General features: G+C 42.2%; 1 protein-coding gene across 4 annotated transcripts in view; it reads left to right on the forward strand.

The window, feature by feature from the left end:
• Positions 1-26,922, forward strand: part of PHACTR2 (phosphatase and actin regulator 2) — a 352,744-nt gene extending 325,822 nt beyond the window's left edge. For all 4 annotated transcript variants that reach the window (XM_075339808.1, XM_075339806.1, XM_075339809.1 and 1 more), the window contains 3 exons: positions 853-990; positions 25,062-25,138; positions 25,475-26,922. In XM_075339808.1, the coding sequence (XP_075195923.1) occupies positions 853-990; positions 25,062-25,138; positions 25,475-25,490 (231 nt within the window). In that variant the 3' untranslated portion in view covers positions 25,491-26,922. The remainder of the gene's footprint in view (positions 1-852; positions 991-25,061; positions 25,139-25,474) is intronic.
• The last annotated feature ends 277 nt before the right edge of the window (positions 26,923-27,199 follow it).

Genomic DNA, 27,199 nt, shown 5'->3' on the forward strand with positions numbered 1-27,199 from the left:
GATTATTATTCAACCACATCTGAGACACTTGACAGTCGGTACTTATTTCATCTATGGTGGAGCTGCACAGATCCACTAGACTTCTCCACTCGGGTCAAGAGATGATGTCCCAAAACTTAGCCTCTGGGTCTGTAAACTCCAAATTCCCCAACAGGGTGTATGAAAATGCTATAGCTGCTCTCATAAAATGATCATTTATTTTACTTCCATGTGGGTGGTTGAAAAATGAGTTTACAGACAATCTGATATGGATTATCAAATGAAGTACAGGCAGCAAAGTGGCCCAGTGTTTAGTACTGTAACCTTGCAGCGCTGGGGTCCTAGGCTCAAATCACACCAAGGACCACATCTGCAAGGAGTTTGTATGTTCTCCCCATGTTTGTGTGGGTATCCTTCAGGTTCTCCGGTTTCCTCCCACACTCCAAATACATATGCATAGTGAATTCAGATTGTGAGCCCCAATGGGGACACGGATGATGGCTTGTGGAATAAAAGGAGCTAGCCTCATTAGGGCTAAGGTACTTATTTAATAATGCAATGCATCCCTCCAGTGACTTACACAGATGCATTGTAATTCTCTTTCACTATTCATACTATTTTTGTTCTTGTATATAGTTTCTGACATTGACACCAACGCTTTACCTTATGTAGGACGGTAGTATAAGGAAATACACCAGTAGTATAGTAAGGTCATATATTAATAGGGTTTTATTTTTAGACACTTCTCAGTGTCCTTGTTATAAGAATAGTGTCCTCAATAGCTTAATATAGGGTATGGACTCAATTACCATTTGATGCTGGATGCTGTAACCGCTTTCTCTTCTTTTTTTTTTCTCTGCTTCTCATTTGCAGCTCAGCCTGAGGCCTTCAGTGGCTGAACTGCAGGCCAGACGTATCTTGCGCTTCAACGAATATGTAGAGGTTACCGACTCCCTGGACTATGACCGCCGTGCGGATAAGCCCTGGGCAAGGTTAACGCCAGCTGACAAGGCATGGACAAACCTATATTTGTGTACATTCATACTCCATTATGTGAATTCACATATTTTTTTATGTAATATATTATCTATTTTTATAACTATCGAGCAGCCAACAATTCTAGTTTTATGTATATTTTTCAACACCTATGAAATAAGGTTAATGTTTAGAGAAAAAAGAGAACCTTTGAAAGGACCTAAGATGAGTGCAGAATTAGTTGTTTTTCTTCATATTCCTCCCAATACCACATTTCCTAGCTTATAGTAGATAAAGCTTTGAAAATTTGCCCATTTTAAATCTGCAAATACACTGGTTTTACTACAATGGTTTTATTTTACACTATAGTTGGAATTTCATTATTTCTAATGGATTCAGCCCACTGTATATCCAAAACATGTACTACATGATGTACAGATGGTAAGAACAAGCCTAAAGGAAAATGTTTCCAGGCAGATTAAGTTATTCAATTTACAAGTGTTATAGTTCTGGTCATGAGAAATGTATTTATTTTACTTAGATGACCTTTCACCAAACTTTTCATGTTGAACTAGAAACGGTATATAAAACTTCTTTTTTTTTTTTTCAATTTTGCCTCTCCATTGCGGAGATATTAACAATCAAGGTATTTGACACCTAATGCTCTAATATTGTAAATTTTTTTTTTTTTAAAGTCCAAGCGGGCTTTGTCAGACAACTTTAACTGGGGGCATGAACTTTTTCTCCTTGTATGATATTGACAAATCATAATCAGGCAGCCATATTCAAAGGAAAGAAGAACACACCTCTACAATAGCTTACAGCAGGTCTCTCAGTGTGCGAAATGTAATGATACAGCCCTGATCTCCTGGTCTAACCTCCTGCATAATTAGAAAGCACAGACCACTAAAAGCTTTCAAATAAGGTCTTTCAGGGGAAGAGGCAGCACATCTGAGTTTATCTGTTTCAAATTAGAAAATCGTCTATTAGCTTAACACGTTTTCTAGCACAGTAATCCTTGTACTACCCCTACCCCAAACTGCCTGTCTCGACATATGTCAGTAATCACATTTATGGCTGTTGTGCTCAAATTGTAATCAACACTCAGTGAGAGTAGAGCAGGGTGTCACATCACACACAGGAGTAGTCCAGATCAGGCTGGTTACTCCTGTGTAAGATGTAATGATAGCTCTGATCTCACTGAAGAGGGAGTACAAGTTACTTGAGCAAAGCTGACATAAATGTGATACTGAAACATTAAGTAATCAGGAGAGCTGAAGGGTTTGTAATTTGACATAGCTAAACTCTGCTGCACTGCCCCTCCTCCACCATGACTAATCCAGGAGGTTACATCAGGAGATCAGAGCTGTCTAACATGAGATTCACACATTAAAGCTGGGTTCACACATAGCGACAACGACGTTGCTGTTACGTCACCATTTTCTGTGACGCAACAGCGACCTTGTAAGTCGCTGTTATGATCGCTGCTTAGCTGTCAAACACAGCAAACGCAGCAGCGATCATAACGACACGCGTCGCTGTGCTACACGTGCAGAGAGCAGGGAGCCGCGCACACTGCTTAGCGCTGGCTCCCTGCACTTTTAGCTACAGTACACATCGGGTTAATTACCCGCTGTGTACTGCAGCTACATGTGCAGAGAGCAGGGAGCCGGCACTGGCAGCGAGAGCGGCGGACGCTGGTAACGAAGGTAAATATCGGGTAACCAGGGAAAGGTCTTCCCTTGGTTACCCGATGTTTATCCTGATTACTGCTTACCGCAGCTGCCAGACGCCGGCTCCTGCTCCCGGCTTGCTTCATTTCGTCGCTCTCTCGCTGTCACACACAGTGATGTGTGCTTCACAGCGGGAGAGCGACGACCAAAAAATGAAGCTGGACATTCAGCAACAACCGGCGACCTCACAGCAGGGGCCAACTTTTAGATAGGCTGAAAATGCAGCTTAAAGGGAACCTGTCACCAGATTTGGTGACTATAAGTTGCTGGATGTCACACACAGCGACAGCGACGGGACGTTGCTGCAACGTCACAGAAAATGGTGACGTAGCAGCGACGTCGTTGTCGTCGTCGCTGTGTTTGACACCACCCTAAGAAACCTGCTCTGAACAATGGTGGGGGCGTATTCTTTTTACTTTGAGTGTTGCCTGCTTATGATTGGTCAACATCAGCAGGGGAAGAAGTGCATAGCCCAAGTGAAAAAAGTTTTATTTTACTGTTTAGTTACTATTATATACAGTGCCCAGTTCAACATGAAGAATTTTATAAAAGATCAAGTGAGATTTGACTATGGCACTTTTCCTTATAATGTGCCACTTTACAGCATACCATTGATTGACCATACAGATCTGTTATTGGTGAATGTAAACTCTGTATACGTAAATCACAAGAATTCAGTAGAATTTGGATATTTTTAGGCTGTGGGAAAGATATAGACAAAGTACTACCAGAACTATGGTAATAAGTGAAGTGTGCTTTTGAAAATGTTTTAATCGGAGCTACACATGTACTCGACACTGTGAAAATCATTGCCTGAGTCATGTTTGTGTGTATAAAGCCATGTAGGATGTGTTCATGGAGTCAGTACCTGTTTGCATCCCATATTCTACTTCTTTGCATTGACAACAGCTATAATGTGTTTGTATATTTGCCAAGAGTCTCAATCCTCTCTGTTGTAGAATATGATGAATGGGAAGTGTTTGTTCTTTGAACCAGGTATAAGCAATGTCTGGTTGCTACAATAGATATGTTGGAGCATATCTTTATTCATCTGCATATATTGAATACATATATGTCGATAACGGTACCTCACTGAGCTGAATCTCTGATTTAAACCTTTTGAAGTGCCTGTTGCAAGATTGTTCAAGTTGTTTGGTTGTAAACTAATATCTACATTGGTGTTCTGTTTTTTTGGGCAAATATGTTAAGAACGGTAGCACCTAGAGTTGACAACTGGTCCAAAACCTTCGGCAAAGCCAGACATACCTATGTGCCAAATTTGTCTCAGATTGGGCCAGTCATTTGGCCGTGTGTGTGTGTGTGTGTGTGTGTGTGTGTGTGTGTGTGTGTGTGTAATATATATATATATATATATATATATATATATATATATATATAATATATATGCTATATTGCTCTATACATACATCTAACTTTTTTATATGTACATACAGTATATCACAAAAGTGAGTACACCCTTCACATATTTGTAAATATTATAGTATATCTTCTTGGGACAACACTGAAGATATGACACTGTGATAAAGTAAAGTAGTCAGTGTACAGCTTGTATAACAGTGTAAATTCGGTGTGCCTTCTAAATAACTCACACAGCCATTAATTTCAAAACCTGCTGGCAACAACAGTGGGTACACCCCTAAGTGAATATGGCCAAATTGTGCCCAAAGTGTCTATATTTTTTTGGCCACGTTTATTTTCAAGCACTGCCTTAACTCTCTTAGGCATGGATTTCACTCGAGCTTCACTGAAGCCATTGGAATCCTCTTCGACTCCTCCATGACGACAAAATGGAGCTGGTGGATGTTAGAGATTTTGCGCTCTTCCACCTTCTCTTTGAGGATGCCTCACAGATGCTCAATAAGATTTAGGTCTCTAAATATGCTTGGCCAGTCCAGTACCTTTTACCCTCAGTATCTTTAGCAAGGCAGTGATCGTCTTGGAGGTATGTTTGGGGTCTTTATCCCGTTGGAATACTGCCCTGCGTGCGGCCCAGTTTCCAAAGGGAGGGGATCCTGCATTGCTTCAGTATGTCATAGTAGATGTTGACATTCATGGTTCCCTCAATGAACTGTAGCTCCTCGCAGCTGGCAGCACTCATGCAGCCCCAAACTGGCACTCCCACCATCATGCTTGACTGTAGGCAAGGCACACTTGTCTTTGTATTCCTCATCTGGTTGCCGCCACAAATGCTTAACACCACCTAAACCAAATAAGATTTTTTTTTTGGTCTGATCAGAGCACATGACATGGTTCTAGAAATCCATGTCCTTAGTCTGCTTGTCTTCAGAAAATTGTGTGCGTGCTTTCTTGTGCATCATCTTAAGAAGAGGTTTCCTTCTGGGTCTATAGGCATGCAGACCAATTTGAAGCATTGTGCAGTGTATGGTCTGAGCACTGACAGGCTTTAACCTCTGCAGCAAAGCTGGCAGCATTCATACATCTATTTTGAAAAGACAATCTCTCAATATGATGCAGAGCACGTGCACTCAACTTCTTTGATCGACCATGGCGAGGCCTGTTCTGAGTGGAACTTTTCTTTTTAAAAGCTGTATGGTCTTGGCTATTGTGCTTTGGCTCACTTTCAGCAATTTTTTTTATACCCTTGGCCATCTTTATGTAGAGCAACAATTCTTTTTTTCAGATCTTCAGAGAATTCTTTGCCATGAGGGGCCATGTTCAACTTCCAATGACCAGTACGAGCGTGTGTGAGCTATAACCCCAAATGTATCACACCTACTTCCCATTCACACCTGAGACCTTGTAAGACTGATGAGACACATGACAGCGGGGAGGGAAAATGGTTAATTTGGTCATTTTCCCTTAGGGGTGTACTAACTTTTCTTGCCAGCAGTTTTTACATTAATGGTTGTGTGCTGTTATTTAGAGGACACACCAAATTTACACTTATACAAGCTGTACACTGAATTAAAGTTTCACCTTCAGTGTTGTTCAATGAAAAGATATAAATATTTACAAAAATGTGAGAGGTGTATTCACTGTGAACAGCAATTTTTAAGTCTTGCTACAGTTTTTCAATGTTATTCCAGATTGAAATTTGACTAGGCCATTCAAACACATGATCAAAACCATTTTATTGTAGCTCTGGTAGTATGTTTAGAGTCATTATCCTGCTGGAAGGTGAACCTACGTCCTAGTCTAAAAGTCTTTTGACTAATGATGAGCGAGTTTCGAAATACTCGGATACGCGATACTAGAAACGAGTACTGTCTAATACTTGCGTATGCATTCCGAATAGTGTGTGCAATGCAAGTCTATGGGAATACTTGCAATGTAATGAGTAACCTGAATGCCGGCACTATTCGCTACTCACACGAATGCGGCATTCAGGTTACTCGTTACATTGCAAGTATTCCCCTTTGACTTGTATTGCACACACTATTTGGAATGCATACGCGAGTATTATACAGTACTCATTATGAGAATCGCAAATCCAAGTATTTCGAAACTCGCTCATCATTACTTTTGACGCCTCGAACAGGTTTTCTCCAAGATTGCCCTGTATTTAGGTCCATCCATTTTCCCATTAACTCTGATTAGCTTCCATGTTCTTGCTGAAGAAAAGCATTCCCACAGCATGATGCTGCCACCATGTTTCAGGGTGATGATCAGTGTTAGCTTTCCGCCACACATGGCGTTTTGCATTTAGACCAAAAAGTTTAGTTTTTTGTTTTTTTGGTCTCATCTGACCACAGCACCTTTTTCCACATGCTAGCTGTTTCATTTTTGCAAACGGGTCTTCTTATGGCTTGCTTTCTTCTTGTCACTCTTACATAAATGCCAGATTTGTGCAGTATGCGACTAACTGCACAGTCACACGGCCGTATAACTCGGCGGAGGATTGCACCCCAATACTCAGACTGGCCGGCGACTCTCCAGACTCGAGCATGACAGAAATTTATATGCAACTGTCATGTTCAAGTCAGGAGTGCTGCCGACCAGTCAGAGCATTGCGATGTGATACTCTGCTGAGTTATATGGCCATGTGACTGTACCCTAATAGTTGTCTTGTAGATAGATTCTCCCACCAGAGCTGTGGATCTATGCAGCTCTTCCAGAATGAGCATGGGCCTCTTGGCTGCTTCTCTAATTAGTGTTCTCCTTGCTTGGTATGTCAGTTAAGTTGAACTGACGTGTCTTGGTATGTTTGCTGCTGTGCCAAACTCCTTCCATTTTTGGATGATCGCTTGAACGGTGCAGGAGGCTGAATACAATGCATATCACAATTTTCTGATTTTTATTTTTAAAATATTTAGAGAAGCATGTATAATTTTCTTTACCTGATTCTTTGTGTTGATATATCATGTAAAATCGATTTTGGTAAAAGAAAACCGCCAGAATTTCAAACATGGTTTACCAATTAGTATGCTAGTTTGCTTCCCCCTCCTTAGCACAAATCGACCACCAAGAGGAAGCCAGAGCTGCGGCTGCTCTAATTTTCTTTTGATGTCTGATGCGTCCGAAAGTGGGGAAAGGGAAACTGAGTGCAGGGCACGCGGGGTGTAATTTCTTCACATGAGCCCCGGGAGACCAAGTGCCAATACCGCTGGTACGATGCCGGCGTTTGAGGTGTATATAAGTGTTTTTTACTTTAGCGGGTGCAAACGCTCAGATTGAGAAGGTGTTGTTTGAGTAGTGGAGAACGCCTTTAAGTGTGAAATGTAAGAAGTTAGCTTTTCTAACATTTCTTTAACACTTGAGTTTTCCGTAGAAGGCCAAGTTAAGCACGTCTGATTGTCAAATCCAAGTGCACCTTAAGATCAAGGAACGTCTTAAGCTCCCCATAGAAATACAATATATGGAATGCCAAAATCTCAACAATTCCTCCAATTTAACCATAAATAAGTTCACGTGGCAAACTTGCATATTTATTATGGGGAAAGGTGAATAAGGCTACATTCACACTTGCGTTGGACGGCTTCCGTAGCATTGCGTTGTGTGACGGATGCAACGGTTGCGTTGCATATAGTGGCACAATGGATGCTATGGATCGTACAAAACAACGGAAAGCTTTTTTTTTTTTTTTCTTCTTTACAGTTTTACCGGCAGCAGACTATTGTGAACGATCAGCTGATCGCTCTCAATAGCCGGCTGCCGGGAATGTGAGCGCTCAGCTGATCGACCGGCCGCCGGCATGTGAGCGTGCTCAGCTGAGCGCTCTCACATGCCGGCAGCCGGGCGCTCAGGTGATCGTTCGGCCGCCGAGAATGTGTGCGGGGGTTGGAGTGCGGAGTGGGTGGAGCCGAGCGGGCCATGGCGCTGAGGACAGGTGAGTGTGCGTGTGTGTATGTATATGTGTGTGTGTGTATATGTGTGTGTGTGTGTGTGTGTGTGTATACATGCGAAGTGGAGTGCGGGAGGGGGCGGAGCCAAGCGGGGAACTGTCGGGCTCCCTGCACACGTAGTGAGGGTAAATATCAGCAAAGCACTTTGCTTGGTTACCCGATATTTACCTTGGTTACGGGTGCAGGGAGCCAGGGAGAGCATGCGCAGTGAAATCCTACGGATTGCGCTGCTCAAAAAAACGTTACATGCTGCGTTCCTCCCGCCCGGCGCAGCGTCAAAATAACGATGCTGCGTCGTCCAGCGGATGCAACGCTGACACTTGCGTTACAGTGCGTCGTCCATACAAGTCTATGGATAATAGCGCAGTGCGTTAACGGACTGCGCTATTCTCCATAGTGACGGACTGCGCTGGACGCAAGTGTGAAAGTACCCTAAGCTGCTGACAGACTTGACTTATTTCCAGGAGAAACAATAGTGACTGTAACTTTCTGTGATACACCTAAACAGCCTTTAGCGGGCTTTGCATCATTTTCTACAGATCGTTAATTGGTTGCTTCCAATTGGCTTATATACAGTTAGGTCCAGAAATATTTGGACAGTGACACAAGTTTTGTTATTTTAGCTGTTTACAAAAACATGTTCAGAAATACAATTATATATATAATATGGGCTGAAAGTGCACACTCCCAGCTGCAATATGAGAGTTTTCACATCCAAATCGGAGAAAGGGTTTAGGAATCATAGCTCTGTAATGCATAGCCTCCTCTTTTTCAAGGGACCAAAAGTAATTGGACAAGGGACTCTAAGGGCTGCAATTAACTCTGAAGGCGTCTCCCTCGTTAACCTGTAATCAATGAAGTAGTTAAAAGGTCTGGGGTTGATTACAGGTGTGTGGTTTTGCATTTGGAAGCTGTTGCTGTGACCAGACAACATGCGGTCTAAGGAACTCTCAATTGAGGTGAAGCAGAACATCCTGAGGCTGAAAAAAAAGAAAAAATCCATCAGAGAGATAGCAGACATGCTTGGAGTAGCAAAATCAACAGTCGGGTACATTCTGAGAAAAAAGGAATTGACTGGTGAGCTTGGGAACTCAAAAAGGCCTTGGCGTCCACGGATGACAACAGTAGTGGATGATCGCCGCATACTTTCTTTGGTGAAGAAGAACCCGTTCACAACATCAACTGAAGTCCAGAACACTCTCAGTGAAGTAGGTGTATCTGTCTCTAAGTCAACAGTAAAGAGAAGACTCCATGAAAGTAAATACAAAGGATTCACATCTAGATGCAAACCATTCATCAATTCCAAAAATAGACAGGCCACAGTTAAATTTGCTGAAAAACACCTCATGAAGCCAGCTCAGTTCTGGAAAAGTATTCTATGGACAGATGAGACCAAGATCAACCTGTACCAGAATGATGGGAAGAAAAAAGTTTGGAGAAGAAAGGGAACGGCACATGATCCAAGGCACACCACATCCTCTGTAAAACATGGTGGAGGCAACGTGATGGCATGGGCATGCATGGCTTTCAATGGCACTGGGTCACTTGTGTTTATTGATGACATAACAGCAGACAAGAGTAGCCGGATGAATTCTGAAGTGTACCGGGATATACTTTCAGCCCAGATTCAGCCAAATGCCGCAAAGTTGATCGGATGGCGCTTCATAGTACAGATGGACAATGACCCCAAGCATGCAGCCAAAGCTACCCAGGAGTTCATGAGTGCAAAAAAGTGGAACATTCTGCAATGGCCAAGTCAATCACCAGATCTTAACCCAATTGAGCATGCATTTCACTTGCTCAAATCCAGACTTAAGACGGAAAGACCCACAAACAAGCAAGACCTGAAGGCTGCGGCTGTAAAGGCCTGGCAAAGCATTAAGAAGGAGGAAACCCAGCGTTTGGTGATGTCCATGGGTTCCAGACTTAAGGCAGTGATTGCCTCCAAAGGATTCGCAACAAAATATTGAAAATAAAAATTTTTTTTTGGGTTTGGTTTATTTGTCCAATTACTTTTGACCTCCTAAAATGTGGAGTGTTTGTAAAGAAATGTGTACAATTCCTACAATTTCTATCAGATATTTTTGTTCAAACCTTCAAATTAAACGTTACAATCTGCACTTGAATTCTGTTAGGGTTAGAACAACCAACATACACGGGAGTAGAACCCGTGCCATAGTGTGTACATGGAAAAAGCCATATACAGATATAATATCAAATGAAAAAAGGAAAAGACTGTACAAAGGCTTGGAAAATTTGTATAATTTTATTAGAGTCAAAGTTTACAAAAGATAAAAAAGTTTAAAAAGGAGAATGATATGAGAGAGCCAGCAGGTGGCGTACTCACACCACAACCCAAAGACCAAGTCTATAGAAATAATAAAATGTGCTGAGGCACCATGCTGAAAGCACTAACAGAAGCTGCCTAAAAGCTATATCATAAGTGACTGCCAAACGGCATGTCCCAAGAGTCGATAATAATGCAAAAGCAGTCAGGCAGTTTCAGGGTATAAAGCAGCAGGTGCACATAGAAAAAGAATCAAAGTAACAGCACACAACGAGTGGAAATGTCATATACCTGGGTTGTGGGGTGAGAATCCAAGAGAACCCGACCTAGGTTTCGATCTTAATGCCTTCTTCCGGGGGTGGCCTCATGTTCAAAAAGGGCGCCCTTTTATATCAGAATACACCAATGGGAAGGCAGGAGAGATAAGCCAATCAGGTCGACCGTTACTTAGTATATAACAAACCCATCACCCGATTGGTCTCCAAAGAGGCGTGCCTGTGCAACCAGGATGTGCATATAAAATGACGTATAATATCACTCATGGCAACCGCCAAACAAGTTACAATCTGCCTCCAACTGCAAGCAATATGAGCAGAAGGGAGAGTGACACGGGCGGCAACCAATCAAAAGTACACATCCTATACTGTGTTGCCATGGACGCGAAAAAACAGGAAGAGTGTCACAAAGAAAGGAGCCAATCAGATCAGTGGGCGTAAACCAGGCCGTCGTGATTGACACCCCAAGCCATTCACCATTGGTGCATTTGAGTGGATGTAAATAATACAGTGGCGCTGCCTAATCATCGCCCAGAAATAAGGGGGAAGACAAGCGCAGCATCTCATATAGAACCATATGAGATCCAGCCCGAAGATGATGTATAACACCAAGCAACGTCCCGCGGCCGAGTGGCGCATGCGCAGATGCCCCGAGAGTCGGAGCCCCATGAGCGCGTCCAGCCGTCGCCAAAGCAACAACCACTCCCCCAAAAGGAGGGAAGCGGGCGTCACGAGGGCGAAGGCATGTGTGACGCGCCCGAGGGAGACCGAGTCAAGCAGGCAACTGCACAGGCGCGCAGGCAAGCGGGTAGCTGCAGGGGGAATCATGATAGACCAACAGGACAATAAAATTAATGTGGGAAAAAACCATATACATATATAATATGCACAAATAGATCAATGCAGCAATTAATTAGTTATATAGCAAGTAGTACATAAACACAATAGGCATATTATATACATCCAGATCCAAAGTGGATATCAATACATGAATCAAGATGATGTCCTGTGGAATAAAGATGTTTCTGTATAGTCCATCATGAATCCGTTATTGCATGGGATGGATCCAATTCAATGATGAAAGCCACCATAAAAAAGAGATCCACAGGTAGATATAGAAGGAGCGCATACTGAAATTTGAAAAAACAAAAGAGAATTAAAAACAAGAGAAAGTTAAAAACAAATTAAAAAAGGCCAACATAGCAGTACAAAGAGGACTAGACTAAAGATATAGAGTCAAGCAATTAATATACAGCATGAGATTACAGAAATGGAGCGAAGCTCATACATTCATTTAATCCTAAAGGCTGAAGGGTTTTGAGAGTCCAGATCCATTTGGTTTCTCGTTGTGCAAGCAAACGGCTGACATTGCCCCCTCGAATGTTCATTACTACTTGGTCAATCCCACGTACCTTCAAAAGGTGAGGATTGCACTGATGGAATAGCCTAAAGTGTTTAGGCAGAGTCTTCAAACCATCACTGCATTCCTCCTCCCTCGCGGCCAAGATGTCGCGTACGTGTTCTCTAACACGGACCTTAAGGGCCCGTGTGGTAAGGCCAACATAAATACGGGGGCAAGGACAAGTCGCATAATACACTACTGCTTTGGATAAGCAGTTGATCTTTTTCTTTATCAAAAATACTTTGCCGTCTGAAGAAGAAAACTCACTAGCCACCTCAATATTTGGGCACGCAACACATGACCCACATGGTGAACAACCATTACGACTAGTACGTAGACCAAGAGAGGGGAAGAGGAGAGCGGGTTTGTCACGTTTGTCATAGTGACTTGCAGTCAAAAGATCTTTAAAATTTCTTGCGCGTCTCGCTACAACTGCTGGTTTCTGTGGGAGGTAGTGACACAGAATGGGATCAATGGTCAAGATAGACCAATATTTCGACAGAACCTCCATCATCCTGCCCCAATGTGAGTGGTACTGAGTAATCAGTCTTACCGTATTGTCGGACGTTCTTTTCTCCTTTCCTCCAAACAGGAGGTCTACTCGTGAGGCTTTTTTTGCCCTATTATATGCTCTTTTAATAGAACGATTACTATAGCCTCTATCCTGGAATCTTTTCTTCAATTCGAGAGCCCTCAAATCGAAGTCCAATTCCGATGAGCAGATGCGACGAATACGCAAGAACTGCCCGACTGGAATACCACGCACAGTGTGGGCAGGGTGAGCAGATGTCGCATGGAGAACTGAATTCACCGAGGTAGATTTCCGGTAAAGATCTGTTTGTAGGAATCCGTTCTCATCACGCATGACCAGTACATCAAGGAATTCGAGGGACTCACCATGGAACTTATACGTGAGATGTAAATTTATCTGGTTGTCATTCAAGCCCTGAAAAAATAAACATAAATCCGCGGGGTTCCCCTGCCAGATAAAGAAGATATCGTCGATGTACCGCGTCCAAAAGGGGACGCGGTCCATCGACGGCACCGAATCCGACAGGAGAAGGTCCCTCTCCCACAGCCCCAGGAACAAATTAGCATAAGAGGGCGCAAATGCCGCCCCCATCGCTGTGCCCTGGAGCTGTAGGTACAGGGACCCCCCAAAAAAGAAAAAATTATGAGTCAGGGCGAATTCCAAAAGGTCCATGACAAATCCCCTTTCCCTCCCAGTCATACTGGACATAGACAAAAAATATGAGACCGCCCGTAGTCCGTCGCGATGTCGAATGCTAGTATAGAGCGATTCGACATCGCAAGAGACCAACAAGCAGTCGCTGCTGACATGCAAGGAATCGACCTTCTGCAAAAAGCTACTGGTGTCTCTTAAATAGGATGGTAGAGTTTCTACCAGAGGTTTAAGCAGAGAGTCGATGTACAGACAGACACGCTCCAAAAAATTGCCTACCCCAGACACTATTGGTCTGCCCGGTGGTGTAGTGCTGTTTTTGTGCACCTTGGGCAGAAGATATAGTGTCGGTACCGTCGGTTCCTGCACCGTAAGGGAATCAAATAAAGTTTTCTCAATAATTCCGTCATCCAGAGCATTCTTTAAAAGATTATGTAACTCACTGGAGAACTTAACCAAAGGGTTAAAAGTAAGTTTCTGATAACAGTCTCTCTCCCTCAACTGTCTATTAGCCTCCCTCTCATAGAGTGTACAAGGCCACACGACAATATTCCCGCCCTTGTCAGCTGGTTTGATTACAACGTCCTCCAACTTCTTAATCCTGTTTATGCAGCTTCTTTCCTCATTATTCAAATTATCTCTATGGATATTAGTAGGGAATTTCGAGAACTCCTCAGACACTAGCTGCACAAACAGATCAACGTTGGGACAGGTCGACAAGGGCGGGAATTTCTTGGATCTTAAACGTATTGAAGATGGTATCTTACCCAATGCATTTAAATCGTGTTCAACTGATAGTTCCTCCAAAATTTGTATGGCTGCTTGTTCAGCACTTGTAGGAAACATCTTTTGAAGATCCTCGTCATGGAACCATCTCTTCATAATTAATGCACGGGCAAAAACGTGTAGGTCCTTCACTGCTAGAAAGGGATTAAAGCGTGAACTGGGAGAAAAAGTAAGCCCCCTAGATAGAACACTGATATCTAAATCAGAGAATTTATGTACCGACAGGTTGATTACCTTAGGGGTTCCAGCCTGTTTCTCAATTACAGGGGGCTTCTTATTGACACCACCGGCTAGTCTGAGCTCTCCCTTTCTTTTGGTTCCCAGTCGTGTTGTTACAGGGGAGAGAGACCGATCAGAAATGTTGCCAGAAGATGAAACCGACGAGACCGACACAGAGCGCCCGCGGGGAAAGCGTGGTGCCCGTCTGTGCCATCTATATACTTTTAACTGCTGGTAATCCGTCAGGTCACGTGTGATCTTCTTGGCATGTGTTTCTCTAATTTGTTTCTCCCATTCCTCCGAATTTTTGACCATTAATGAGTCAAAGGATGCAATATCCTCCTCAGATGATGCTGTCCTCAGCTGTAAATACATAGTATCCAGTTCCTTCTCAATATCTTCCAGTGATTTTGCGTTAAGACCTACTAATAGCTCCATAAATTTTAAAGAACTGGTGGAACAGACCTCCTCCCATCGTTTGATGAAAACAGTATCATCAATGGGAAAAGATGGGAACACTTGTATTCTTAGGCCCCGAGGGACCATCTGTTTATGTATATAGCCCTCAAGGAAAGCCTTGTTCCACCAGATCTTCGTACGTTTATGTAATAAACGTTTAACATTGTTCTGTAGGTCAATCACTCCTCTTTGTTCACTGCTAGTACCTGCCGGTGAATCCCCATCAAAATCCTTATTACACTTAAGCTTCCAGGATATATCCCGGGTTTTGTAATCCATGGTTGGTGCAAGCAATTTCTGTGAAAAAACACAGCAAAATACATATAGGGTTAGAACAACCAACATACACGGGAGTAGAACCCGTGCCATAGTGTGTACATGGAAAAAGCCATATACAGATATAATATCAAATGAAAAAAGGAAAAGACTGTACAAAGGCTTGGAAAATTTGTATAATTTTATTAGAGTCAAAGTTTACAAAAGATAAAAAAGTTTAAAAAGGAGAATGATATGAGAGAGCCAGCAGGTGGCGTACTCACACCACAACCCAAAGACCAAGTCTATAGAAATAATAAAATGTGCTGAGGCACCATGCTGAAAGCACTAACAGAAGCTGCCTAAAAGCTATATCATAAGTGACTGCCAAACGGCATGTCCCAAGAGTCGATAATAATGCAAAAGCAGTCAGGCAGTTTCAGGGTATAAAGCAGCAGGTGCACATAGAAAAAGAATCAAAGTAACAGCACACAACGAGTGGAAATGTCATATACCTGGGTTGTGGGGTGAGAATCCAAGAGAACCCGACCTAGGTTTCGATCTTAATGCCTTCTTCCGGGGGTGGCCTCATGTTCAAAAAGGGCGCCCTTTTATATCAGAATACACCAATGGGAAGGCAGGAGAGATAAGCCAATCAGGTCGACCGTTACTTAGTATATAACAAACCCATCACCCGATTGGTCTCCAAAGAGGCGTGCCTGTGCAACCAGGATGTGCATATAAAATGACGTATAATATCACTCATGGCAACCGCCAAACAAGTTACAATCTGCCTCCAACTGCAAGCAATATGAGCAGAAGGGAGAGTGACACGGGCGGCAACCAATCAAAAGTACACATCCTATACTGTGTTGCCATGGACGCGAAAAAACAGGAAGAGTGTCACAAAGGGAGAGCTCAGACTAGCCGGTGGTGTCAATAAGAAGCCCCCTGTAATTGAGAAACAGGCTGGAACCCCTAAGGTAATCAACCTGTCGGTACATAAATTCTCTGATTTAGATATCAGTGTTCTATCTAGGGGGCTTACTTTTTCTCCCAGTTCACGCTTTAATCCCTTTCTAGCAGTGAAGGACCTACACGTTTTTGCCCGTGCATTAATTATGAAGAGATGGTTCCATGACGAGGATCTTCAAAAGATGTTTCCTACAAGTGCTGAACAAGCAGCCATACAAATTTTGGAGGAACTATCAGTTGAACACGATTTAAATGCATTGGGTAAGATACCATCTTCAATACGTTTAAGATCCAAGAAATTCCCGCCCTTGTCGACCTGTCCCAACGTTGATCTGTTTGTGCAGCTAGTGTCTGAGGAGTTCTCGAAATTCCCTACTAATATCCATAGAGATAATTTGAATAATGAGGAAAGAAGCTGCATAAACAGGATTAAGAAGTTGGAGGACGTTGTAATCAAACCAGCTGACTAGGGCGGGAATATTGTCGTGTGGCCTTGTACACTCTATGAGAGGGAGGCTAATAGACAGTTGAGGGAGAGAGACTGTTATCAGAAACTTACTTTTAACCCTTTGGTTAAGTTCTCCAGTGAGTTACATAATCTTTTAAAGAATGCTCTGGATGACGGAATTATTGAGAAAACTTTATTTGATTCCCTTACGGTGCAGGAACCGACGGTACCGACACTATATCTTCTGCCCAAGGTGCACAAAAACAGCACTACACCACCGGGCAGACCAATAGTGTCTGGGGTAGGCAATTTTTTGGAGCGTGTCTGTCTGTACATCGACTCTCTGCTTAAACCTCTGGTAGAAACTCTACCATCCTATTTAAGAGACACCAGTAGCTTTTTGCAGAAGGTCGATTCCTTGCATGTCAGCAGCGACTGCTTGTTGGTCTCTTGCGATGTCGAATCGCTCTATACTAGCATTCGACATCGCGACGGACTACGGGCGGTCTCATATTTTTTGTCTATGTCCAGTATGACTGGGAGGGAAAGGGGATTTGTCATGGACCTTTTGGAATTCGCCCTGACTCATAATTTTTTCTTTTTTGGGGGGTCCCTGTACCTACAGCTCCAGGGCACAGCGATGGGGGCGGCATTTGCGCCCTCTTATGCTAATTTGTTCCTGGGGCTGTGGGAGAGGGACCTTCTCCTGTCGGATTCGGTGCCGTCGATGGACCGCGTCCCCTTTTGGACGCGGTACATCGACGATATCTTCTTTATCTGGCAGGGGAACCCCGCGGATTTATGTTTATTTTTTCAGGGCTTGAATGACAACCAGATAAATTTACATCTCACGTATAAGTTCCATGGTGAGTCCCTCGAATTCCTTGATGTACTGGTCATGCGTGATGAGAACGGATTCCTACAAACAGATCTTTACCGGAAATCTACCTCGGTGAATTCAGTTCTCCATGCGACATCTGCTCACCCTGCCCACACTGTGCGTGGTATTCCAGTCGGGCAGTTCTTGCGTATTCGTCGCATCTGCTCATCGGAATTGGACTTCGATTTGAGGGCTCTCGAATTGAAGAAAAGATTCCAGGATAGAGGCTATAGTAATCGTTCTATTAAAAGAGCATATAATAGGGCAAAAAAGCCTCACGAGTAGACCTCCTGTTTGGAGGAAAGGAGAAAAGAACGTCCGACAATACGGTAAGACTGATTACTCAGTACCACTCACATTGGGGCAGGATGATGGAGGTTCTGTCGAAATATTGGTCTATCTTGACCATTGATCCCATTCTGTGTCACTACCTCCCACAGAAACCAGCAGTTGTAGCGAGACGCGCAAGAAATTTTAAAGATCTTTTGACTGCAAGTCACTATGACAAACGTGACAAACCCGCTCTCCTCTTCCCCTCTCTTGGTCTACGTACTAGTCGTAATGGTTGTTCACCATGTGGGTCATGTGTTGCGTGCCCAAATATTGAGGTGGCTAGTGAGTTTTCTTCTTCAGACGGCAAAGTATTTTTGATAAAGAAAAAGATCAACTGCTTATCCAAAGCAGTAGTGTATTATGCGACTTGTCCTTGCCCCCGTATTTATGTTGGCCTTACCACACGGGCCCTTAAGGTCCGTGTTAGAGAACACGTACGCGACATCTTGGCCGCGAGGGAGGAGGAATGCAGTGATGGTTTGAAGACTCTGCCTAAACACTTTAGGCTATTCCATCAGTGCAATCCTCACCTTTTGAAGGTACGTGGGATTGACCAAGTAGTAATGAACATTCGAGGGGGCAATGTCAGCCGTTTGCTTGCACAACGAGAAACCAAATGGATCTGGACTCTCAAAACCCTTCAGCCTTTAGGATTAAATGAATGTATGAGCTTCGCTCCATTTCTGTAATCTCATGCTGTATATTAATTGCTTGACTCTATATCTTTAGTCTAGTCCTCTTTGTACTGCTATGTTGGCCTTTTTTAATTTGTTTTTAACTTTCTCTTGTTTTTAATTCTCTTTTGTTTTTTCAAATTTCAGTATGCGCTCCTTCTATATCTACCTGTGGATCTCTTTTTTATGGTGGCTTTCATCATTGAATTGGATCCATCCCATGCAATAACGGATTCATGATGGACTATACAGAAACATCTTTATTCCACAGGACATCATCTTGATTCATGTATTGATATCCACTTTGGATCTGGATGTATATAATATGCCTATTGTGTTTATGTACTACTTGCTATATAACTAATTAATTGCTGCATTGATCTATTTGTGCATATTATATATGTATATGGTTTTTTCCCACATTAATTTTATTGTCCTGTTGGTCTATCATGATTCCCCCTGCAGCTACCCGCTTGCCTGCGCGCCTGTGCAGTTGCCTGCTTGACTCGGTCTCCCTCGGGCGCGTCACACATGCCTTCGCCCTCGTGACGCCCGCTTCCCTCCTTTTGGGGGAGTGGTTGTTGCTTTGGCGACGGCTGGACGCGCTCATGGGGCTCCGACTCTCGGGGCATCTGCGCATGCGCCACTCGGCCGCGGGACGTTGCTTGGTGTTATACATCATCTTCGGGCTGGATCTCATATGGTTCTATATGAGATGCTGCGCTTGTCTTCCCCCTTATTTCTGGGCGATGATTAGGCAGCGCCACTGTATTATTTACATCCACTCAAATGCACCAATGGTGAATGGCTTGGGGTGTCAATCACGACGGCCTGGTTTACGCCCACTGATCTGATTGGCTCCTTTCTTTGTGACACTCTTCCTGTTTTTTCGCGTCCATGGCAACACAGTATAGGATGTGTACTTTTGATTGGTTGCCGCCCGTGTCACTTTCCCTTCTGCTCATATTGCTTGCAGTTGGAGGCAGATTGTAACTTGTTTGGCGGTTGCCATGAGTGATATTATACGTCATTTTATATGCACATCCTGGTTGCACAGGCACGCCTCTTTGGAGACCAATCGGGTGATGGGTTTGTTATATACTAAGTAACGGTCGACCTGATTGGCTTATCTCTCCTGCCTTCCCATTGGTGTATTCTGATATAAAAGGGCGCCCTTTTTGAACATGAGGCCACCCCCGGAAGAAGGCATTAAGATCGAAACCTAGGTCGGGTTCTCTTGGATTCTCACCCCACAACCCAGGTATATGACATTTCCACTCGTTGTGTGCTGTTACTTTGATTCTTTTTCTATGTGCACCTGCTGCTTTATACCCTGAAACTGCCTGACTGCTTTTGCATTATTATCGACTCTTGGGACATGCCGTTTGGCAGTCACTTATGATATAGCTTTTAGGCAGCTTCTGTTAGTGCTTTCAGCATGGTGCCTCAGCACATTTTATTATTTCTATAGACTTGGTCTTTGGGTTGTGGTGTGAGTACGCCACCTGCTGGCTCTCTCATATCATTCTCCTTTTTAAACTTTTTTATCTTTTGTAAACTTTGACTCTAATAAAATTATACAAATTTTCCAAGCCTTTGTACAGTCTTTTCCTTTTTTCACTTGAATTCTGTTGTAGAGGTTTCATTTCAAATCCAATGTGGTGGCATGCAGAGCCCAAGTCGCGAAAATTGTGTCACTGTCCAAATATTTCTGGACCTAACTGTATACTGTGTGGTGGCATAATTGTTAGATACACATGTGAATTCAGTTATTCATTATTATTTTTACAGATTTTATAGTAATTTTCTAAGTATTTGTGTAAATGGCCTTCGAGGAATCAGAAAAGAAAAACTGGGTCAGCAGATGGCATGCCTTTCATGCACAGAATATAACGGCGCTGGATCTGAACAGATGAAAGTTTCAGGAGCTGGGTTTTGTTCTGTCAATCCCAAAATCAGAGCTCATAATTTGTGTTAGTTTTAGTAAAGCCAAGTCATCCCTTCTGCATGTAACATCCTGTCAGCCCTGGGGCCAGTGAAAAAGGAATTCAGAGCTGCTAATTAGAAGGCTGCCTTTTCTTTTCATCTGTGCTCTTAATGGATTACCAAATGTCTCTGATATGTTTTGGAGTCTAATTAATCGAGCTGTACTTTGAAATCTCCCATCTGTTTGCAAATCAGAATAAGTACATTAAGGGTGGATTTCTTTAATCCAAAACATTCTGTAATTGTAACTGTTACAAATATATTTATTGCACAAAAGAAATATTAAAACCCTTTAAACCTATTTAGAGCAGATTAAAAGGCACTGTGCCTGTCAGTTTAACAGGTGTGATGCAATGTGACCGGTGTTCTCTGCAACCTAAGGCAATACTCCAACAGCTACAGCTTCTTTAGCATAACAATTATCATTATGATTGGAACATTGCCCAGTAGAAATGTAGAAAATAATACCATTGTCAGCAAAGATTACCCGGGAAAAAATGGCAAAGCATTGGATTGGGGGAGGCTTTCGTAATTTATGGCTAACACTGCAGGAACGGTATTTCATGTCATAGTTATTAAGCATCAACTCCTAATGTATAGATCTTCATAGAGTCTGAAAGAATACATTTATAATGGATAAACTGGTTTAGTTTCAATTGTAGGATCTATGTTTTGCGCTCTGTGTAGAGTTGTGTGTATTCTGTGTTATTTATATATGGCTATGGCACTTAAATGTATTTTACTTAGATTTTATGTGATATACCAGCACTAATTATTTGTAAAATGTAAAGGAAATTATACATGAGTTTCTAAATATTTTAAAAATATAAATTTGAAAATTGTGATGGGCATTTGTATTGAGCCTGATATCGCTGTAGTCTAATATCTCTACATTAAATACTGAGTAAAAACTTTCCTACAGGAGTCAACTAATTAATAAATTGTGTCTACCTGTGTGTAATATATTCTCAGTAAAATTACAGCTGTTCTGTGAAGGCCTCAGAGGTTTGTTTGAGTACAGTAGAAACTGAACAGCAACATGAATACTAATGAACACACCAGACAGGTCAGGGAAAAAGTTGTAGAAAAGGGTAAAGTAGGGTTAGATTATTTAAAATAAATAAATAAAAATAACCCAAGCTCTTAACATCTCATGGAGTACTGCTTAATCCATTATTCAAAAATTAAAGTACTATGGTACAACTGCAAACCTACCAAAACTTGGTCTTCCACCTAAACTGACATTTCAAGCGGGAAAAACACTTATTGCACAACTAGTCAAGAGGCCCATGGTCACTCTGGAGGAGCTGCAGAGATCTACAGCTTAGGAGGAAGAATCTGTCCACAGGAAAACTACTAGACTTATAGTACACAAATCTGGCCTTTATGGAACACTGGCAAGAAGAAAGCCATTTTTGAAAGCAAGTCATAAGTTGTCCCATTTGAGTTTGCAAAAAGCCATGTACGGGATACAGCTAGCATGTGAAAAGGTGCTCTGGTCAGACGAGACCAAAGTAAAACTTTTTAAGCTAAATTCAAAATGCTATGTGTGGCAGATAACTAACCATCACCCTGAAACACCATTCCCAATATCAAACATGGTGTTTGCAGTATCATGCTGTGAGGATGCTTTTATTCAGCAAGCACAGGAAATCTGGTGAGAGCTGATGAGAAGATGGATGGAGCTAAATACATGGCAATTCTGGAGAAAAACTTATTTGATGCTTTAAGAGACCTGAGATAGGGATGTAGGTACACCTTCCAGCAGCACAACAACCGAACGCATACTGCCAGAGCTATAGTGGCCAAAGCATATTCATGTGTGTGAATGGACCAGTCAAACTCCAGAACTAAATCCCATTGAGAAACTGTGACAAGACTTGAAAATTTCTGATCACAGATGCTCTCCATCGAATCTCACTGAGCTAGTTATTTTTCTAAAAAAGAAATGGTCAAAAACTTAAACCTCCTAAGGCCCCTTTCACACGTCAGTGATTCTGGTACGTTTGTGCTTTTTTTTAAACGTACCAGAATCACTGACATACGCAGACCCATTATAATGAATGGGTCTGCTCACACGTCAGTGATTTTTCACTGCACGTGTCTCCGTGCGGCGTACCCGCGTGTGCGTGTTTGCCGCACGGAGACATGTCCATTTTTTTCTGGCATCACTGATGTTCCACGGACCACGCAGTGGTGTGGTCCGTGAAACACGTGCCAGAAAAAAACGTGCTTTTAAAATAATAAACATTTGATCAGCACCATGGAGAGCGGGAGCGCGCACAGGTGAGTAGTTTTCTAAGTGCAATCACGGGCCACGGAGAATGGAGCCCGGATTGCACTTAGACAACCCACGTGTGCCGTGAATCACGGCACACACAAGGACATGTGCGTGTTTTACACGCCAGTGAAAAACATCACTGTTTTTCACTGACGTGTGAAACGGGCCTAAATCTGCAAAGCTAGTAGAAACATACTCCAAAAGACTTACATCTGTAAATGCAGTGAAAGCTAGTCCCCAGAAAGTATTGAGAAGTGGAGCTGAATACAAATGCACCTCACAATTTTCAGATTTATATTTTTAAAATATTTAGAAAACCATGTAATATATTTCCTTTACACTTCAAATACTTGCTACTATGTGTAGGTATATCACTGAAAAGCACAATAAAGTACATTTGTGGATGTAATGTGAAAAATAAAATTGGAAAAATTCATGGCGTATGAATACCTTTTCAAGGCACTGTAGACTTGCATGCACAGTGTTCTCTACATAGTAGTAATTTTATTTATGTAGCACCAATGCATTCCGTGACACTTTACAATTACAGTTTACATACACTATCTATAAAGACACATCTGCATTTAAATTCCTGGCTGATGTCTTGAAATGTTGCTTCAGTATTTCCACATAATCTTCTTTCCTCATGATGCCATCTATTTTGTGAAGTGCACCAGTCTCTCCTCCAGCAAAACAACTCCACAACATGATGCTGCCATCCCCGTGTTTCACAGTTGGGATGGTCTTCTTAGACTCCAAAGCTTCTCCCTTTTTCCTCCAAACAAAATTATTATGGTCATTATGCCCAAATAGTTCAATTTTAGTTTCGTAAGACCAGAAGCCATGTCTCCAAAAATTAAGGACTTTATTCCTGTGTGCATTTGCAAACATTAATCTGGCTTTTTTATGCTTCTTTTGGAGTAATGGCTTCTTACTAACAGAGTGGCCTTGCAGCCCATGTTTGATACAGTATTCGTTTCACTGTGGATAATGACACAATCTTTCCAGCTTCCGCCAGCATCTTCACAAGGTCTTTTGCTTTTGTTCTTGGGTTGATATGCACATGTCTGACCAAAGCACAATCCCCTCTGGTACACCGAACTCGTCTCCTTCCTGACTGGTATAATGGCTGAACATTCCTATCTTGTTTCTACTTGTGTTAGATGGGTGGTGGGGTTGCTGGGACTTGTGGTGCGGGGCACTTACTTGCAGGCCGGAGGCCAGGGCTTGTTCCATCTTTAGGACCGCTTCCCAGCTGCCGGTTGTTGTAGCAGGTCCCAGTGCCCTCAAACACCACACACTGACAGACTTTTCTGAATAAAAGCATTGTTGTTTCCAGACAGTTAGGACCTACTCCTCTCTCAAGGGCCCACCAACCTTTCGCTGACTGAGGGGATTCGCATGTCTCCGCCAGGGAATGGCCACCACCCAGGCCACACTGCGCGTCCGGCACCCGGATTCGACGCAGAAGATCACGCTAAATTAAAGTTATTGGGGTTTTCCTCCACCATGTCTCTCACAGACCCAGTTTCTTCCTCTCCCTCAGAGACTCTCCTCACACCAACTTACTTCTTAACGGCTCTTTTTCAAACTAAGCCCCTCCCCTTCATTAACTCCCTTTAGCCCAGGAGTACCAGGGAAGCAACTTACACATTGTGGACACCTAGTGGCCGTTTAAACACATTACACCATTACATAAACTTTAGACATTATGTTTTATACACAGTAGACATGCAGGTGTGGGGCAACCAAGCCTTACACCCCCTTACAATTGCCAATAATTGTTTGTACAGATGAACGAGGCACCTTCAGGAATCTGGAGATTGCACTAAAGGATGAACCAGACTTGTGCAAGTCCATAATTCTCTCCCTGAGATCTTGCCTTATATCTTTTGACTTTCTCTTGATGCTACACTAAGAAGCAGTGTGTTTCAAGTGTGCAATAAAATACATCCACAGGTGTGTCTCTAATTAACTCAGATGTTGCCAATAAACTTATGAGAAGCTTCCAAAGACATGACATCATCATATGGGCTGTCCCATATTGTTTAAAGGCATAGTACTCCTAGTGTTTGGAAACCTTTGACTTTGCAGAAAGTAATAAAAATGCCTTAAAACATTCTCTCACTAATTATTCTGGCATTTGGCAAATATAAATAATTTTGGTAATCCTACTTGAGCTTAAACAGGAAAGGTTTATTCTGATTTCATGTCAGATAGTGAGAAAAACCTGCAGATGTGTCTCTCTAGATAGTGTCTGTAAACGTCTGGTTTCAACTGTATGTAGGGATATGTAATGACAATAAAGAAATTACAGAATAACAGTTCAACAGTTCGAGGAGTGAGGGCCCTGTTCACTAGCTAACAATTTATATAGAAATGGTTGGACACAATCGGTAAAGTGTGCTTGTCATGTACATCATTATAATATGTAGGGGTTTCTGTTGAAATAATTCCATTGTTTTAAGTAATTTAGAGCAGCAGTGAATTGCCTTTATAGAGACCCTTATTCCTTTCTGTAGGTAGATGAGTTTCTATTTGTACAGCTATTTTTCATACTTAGATTAAGTTTTGTTTTTTTTTTGTTTTTTTTTTTTCTTTTTTCAGGCTGCCATAAGAAAAGAGCTTAACGAGTTTAAGAGTACAGAAATGGAGGTGCATGAAGAAAGTCGCCAGTTTACAAGGTGAGTTTTCTCATTTAGGCTAGGGCCACATGGTGACTTTGACCGCTAGCGCTGTCACACGACTAAGGTTTGCTCAGTGTTGCTGCTTCATCTCAACGCAATTCAAATGAATGGGATTGCATTGCACAAAGAGTCCAACCTCGTTGGATTTTCTGTGACTTGCTTGCCTGAGTCACAGTACCCTCAGGGTGAAAAAACACGACTCCACTCAGTGGTATTGGGTTGTGATGTAGAGAACTTTTGTTTATACAACAGACTCCTGAAATGCACTTCAAACACCTGTGATTTATACTGAATATATAAATTTGACTGCCTTAATGTGTTCTTCTATTGTAGGTTTCACCGTCCATAGTAGAAGAATGTTAAAGAATCCAGGTCACACTGGAGAAACATATGTTCCTCAAGCGCGCTCTGTATTTTCTGAATATATGCCCATTTCTTGGAGTGTCTATCTTAGAGCAAGTGGTTACACTGAAAACGTGGGTTTTTTGTCTGCTCTCATATGTGCATTTACTATTCCACCTTGAACTGTTGCTTTTACTATGTGTCCAGACAATAAAGTATTTTAAATTATTTAAAAAAAAAAAGACAATGCCTTAAAATCACGCAGCAGTGATGGGCTATTTACTTGCTGTGGTTCTAATGGCCATGTTGGCTTGAATTGTCTATGCCTTTGTTACAATATGAGAATCGTGTACTTCCTGCAGACTTTTCGGTGCGAATTGGAGCTGCCCTAACCCACAGTAGTAAATGTATGTCAAGTAATAAGCCATTGACAACTTGTGGCTGCGGTTTTTGAGAGTGTTAAACCTCTGATTGTCGCATCTGAGCTAACATTCATCTACAAGTCCATCTTGGCTAGTTTCTTGATGAAAGTTTTTTCTGGGAGGAAATCTGAAAATATGACTTGCGTCTTCATGCTCACGACCATACAAAGAGGAAGTGACGGATACAGGAGCTGGTGCACATTCCTTTGTGACTGCGCTAAAATAGGACTTTTCCACCCCAAAAAGACTCCTTGTATGATGGATACTATGTTTAAAAGTAAAACGCAAGAAGATTTGACAATCGGCCACAGACGTGCAACACTAACTTGATGGGTAAATAAGAAGGCACATGTAAATTTGTTAGATACACGGCAGCTAGAGAATAAGGCAGCTGTGTGTTATCTGAGGCATTCATTCCTGCATCTGTGTTCCCATCTCTTTTTAATGAAGGATGCAAGTCTGTAAAGACAAGTATAGCTGAAATGTGAAGTCAGAACTGGCAATTTAACTACTATTCATGTATTTTTGTATGTATTTCATAGTACCCTGCAGTCAGGCTCCTACTATGTTTACATTAATAAATAGCTAGCACTTAATTATATTGGAGAACAGAATATATGCATGTATCATTGCACTGGATAATATAAATACGCTATATGAAATAGTGACTGGTCATCTAGTCAGCCCTTCTCTTATTAGTAGTCTTTCTCCATGCACAGTCTGTCCTCATAGCCCCTTCCCCCAGCGCTGCACAATTTGAGGTCCTATGTGCTCACCTCTGCCAGTAAGTTAATGTTCTCTCTTTCAAGGATCAACACCCCAGAGAAATTTTAAGTATGAGAAAGCTGAGCAGTAAATCAGCACATCTAAGCAATGTTACATTTATATGTTGTATGAGTCGCAGATGTCCAAAGTGTCAGTCTCTTAATGGATTATTAGCTTTCTAAGTGCACTTTATGTCAATGGAAGGTGAAGCTTTATTATTGAATAAACCTTTCCCGACTCTTTTGTTTAAGACATTTTCTGGAATCCTTTAAGGGGTTTTCTGGGCACAAAAAAATTTATATGGCTGTCACTACAATGAATCTTCAAACCCCTGTTACCTTTTATTTTCTTTTTGTAGATCCAATTCAACACCCTGCAGGTATTCTTGTTGCTTATTGTTTGCATCTTGTAATATCTTGCCTATTTTCCTTCTGTGCATCTAGACTACATTTCCTAAGAAGCAAAGCTCTATCTGTTTCTTGCTCTTACTCTCAATGCCCACACACTCCACTTACAAAGCACCATCTAG

The sequence above is a fragment of the Anomaloglossus baeobatrachus genome, chromosome 3 (assembly GCF_048569485.1).
Source record: "Anomaloglossus baeobatrachus isolate aAnoBae1 chromosome 3, aAnoBae1.hap1, whole genome shotgun sequence".
Lineage (NCBI taxonomy): Eukaryota > Metazoa > Chordata > Amphibia > Anura > Aromobatidae > Anomaloglossus > Anomaloglossus baeobatrachus.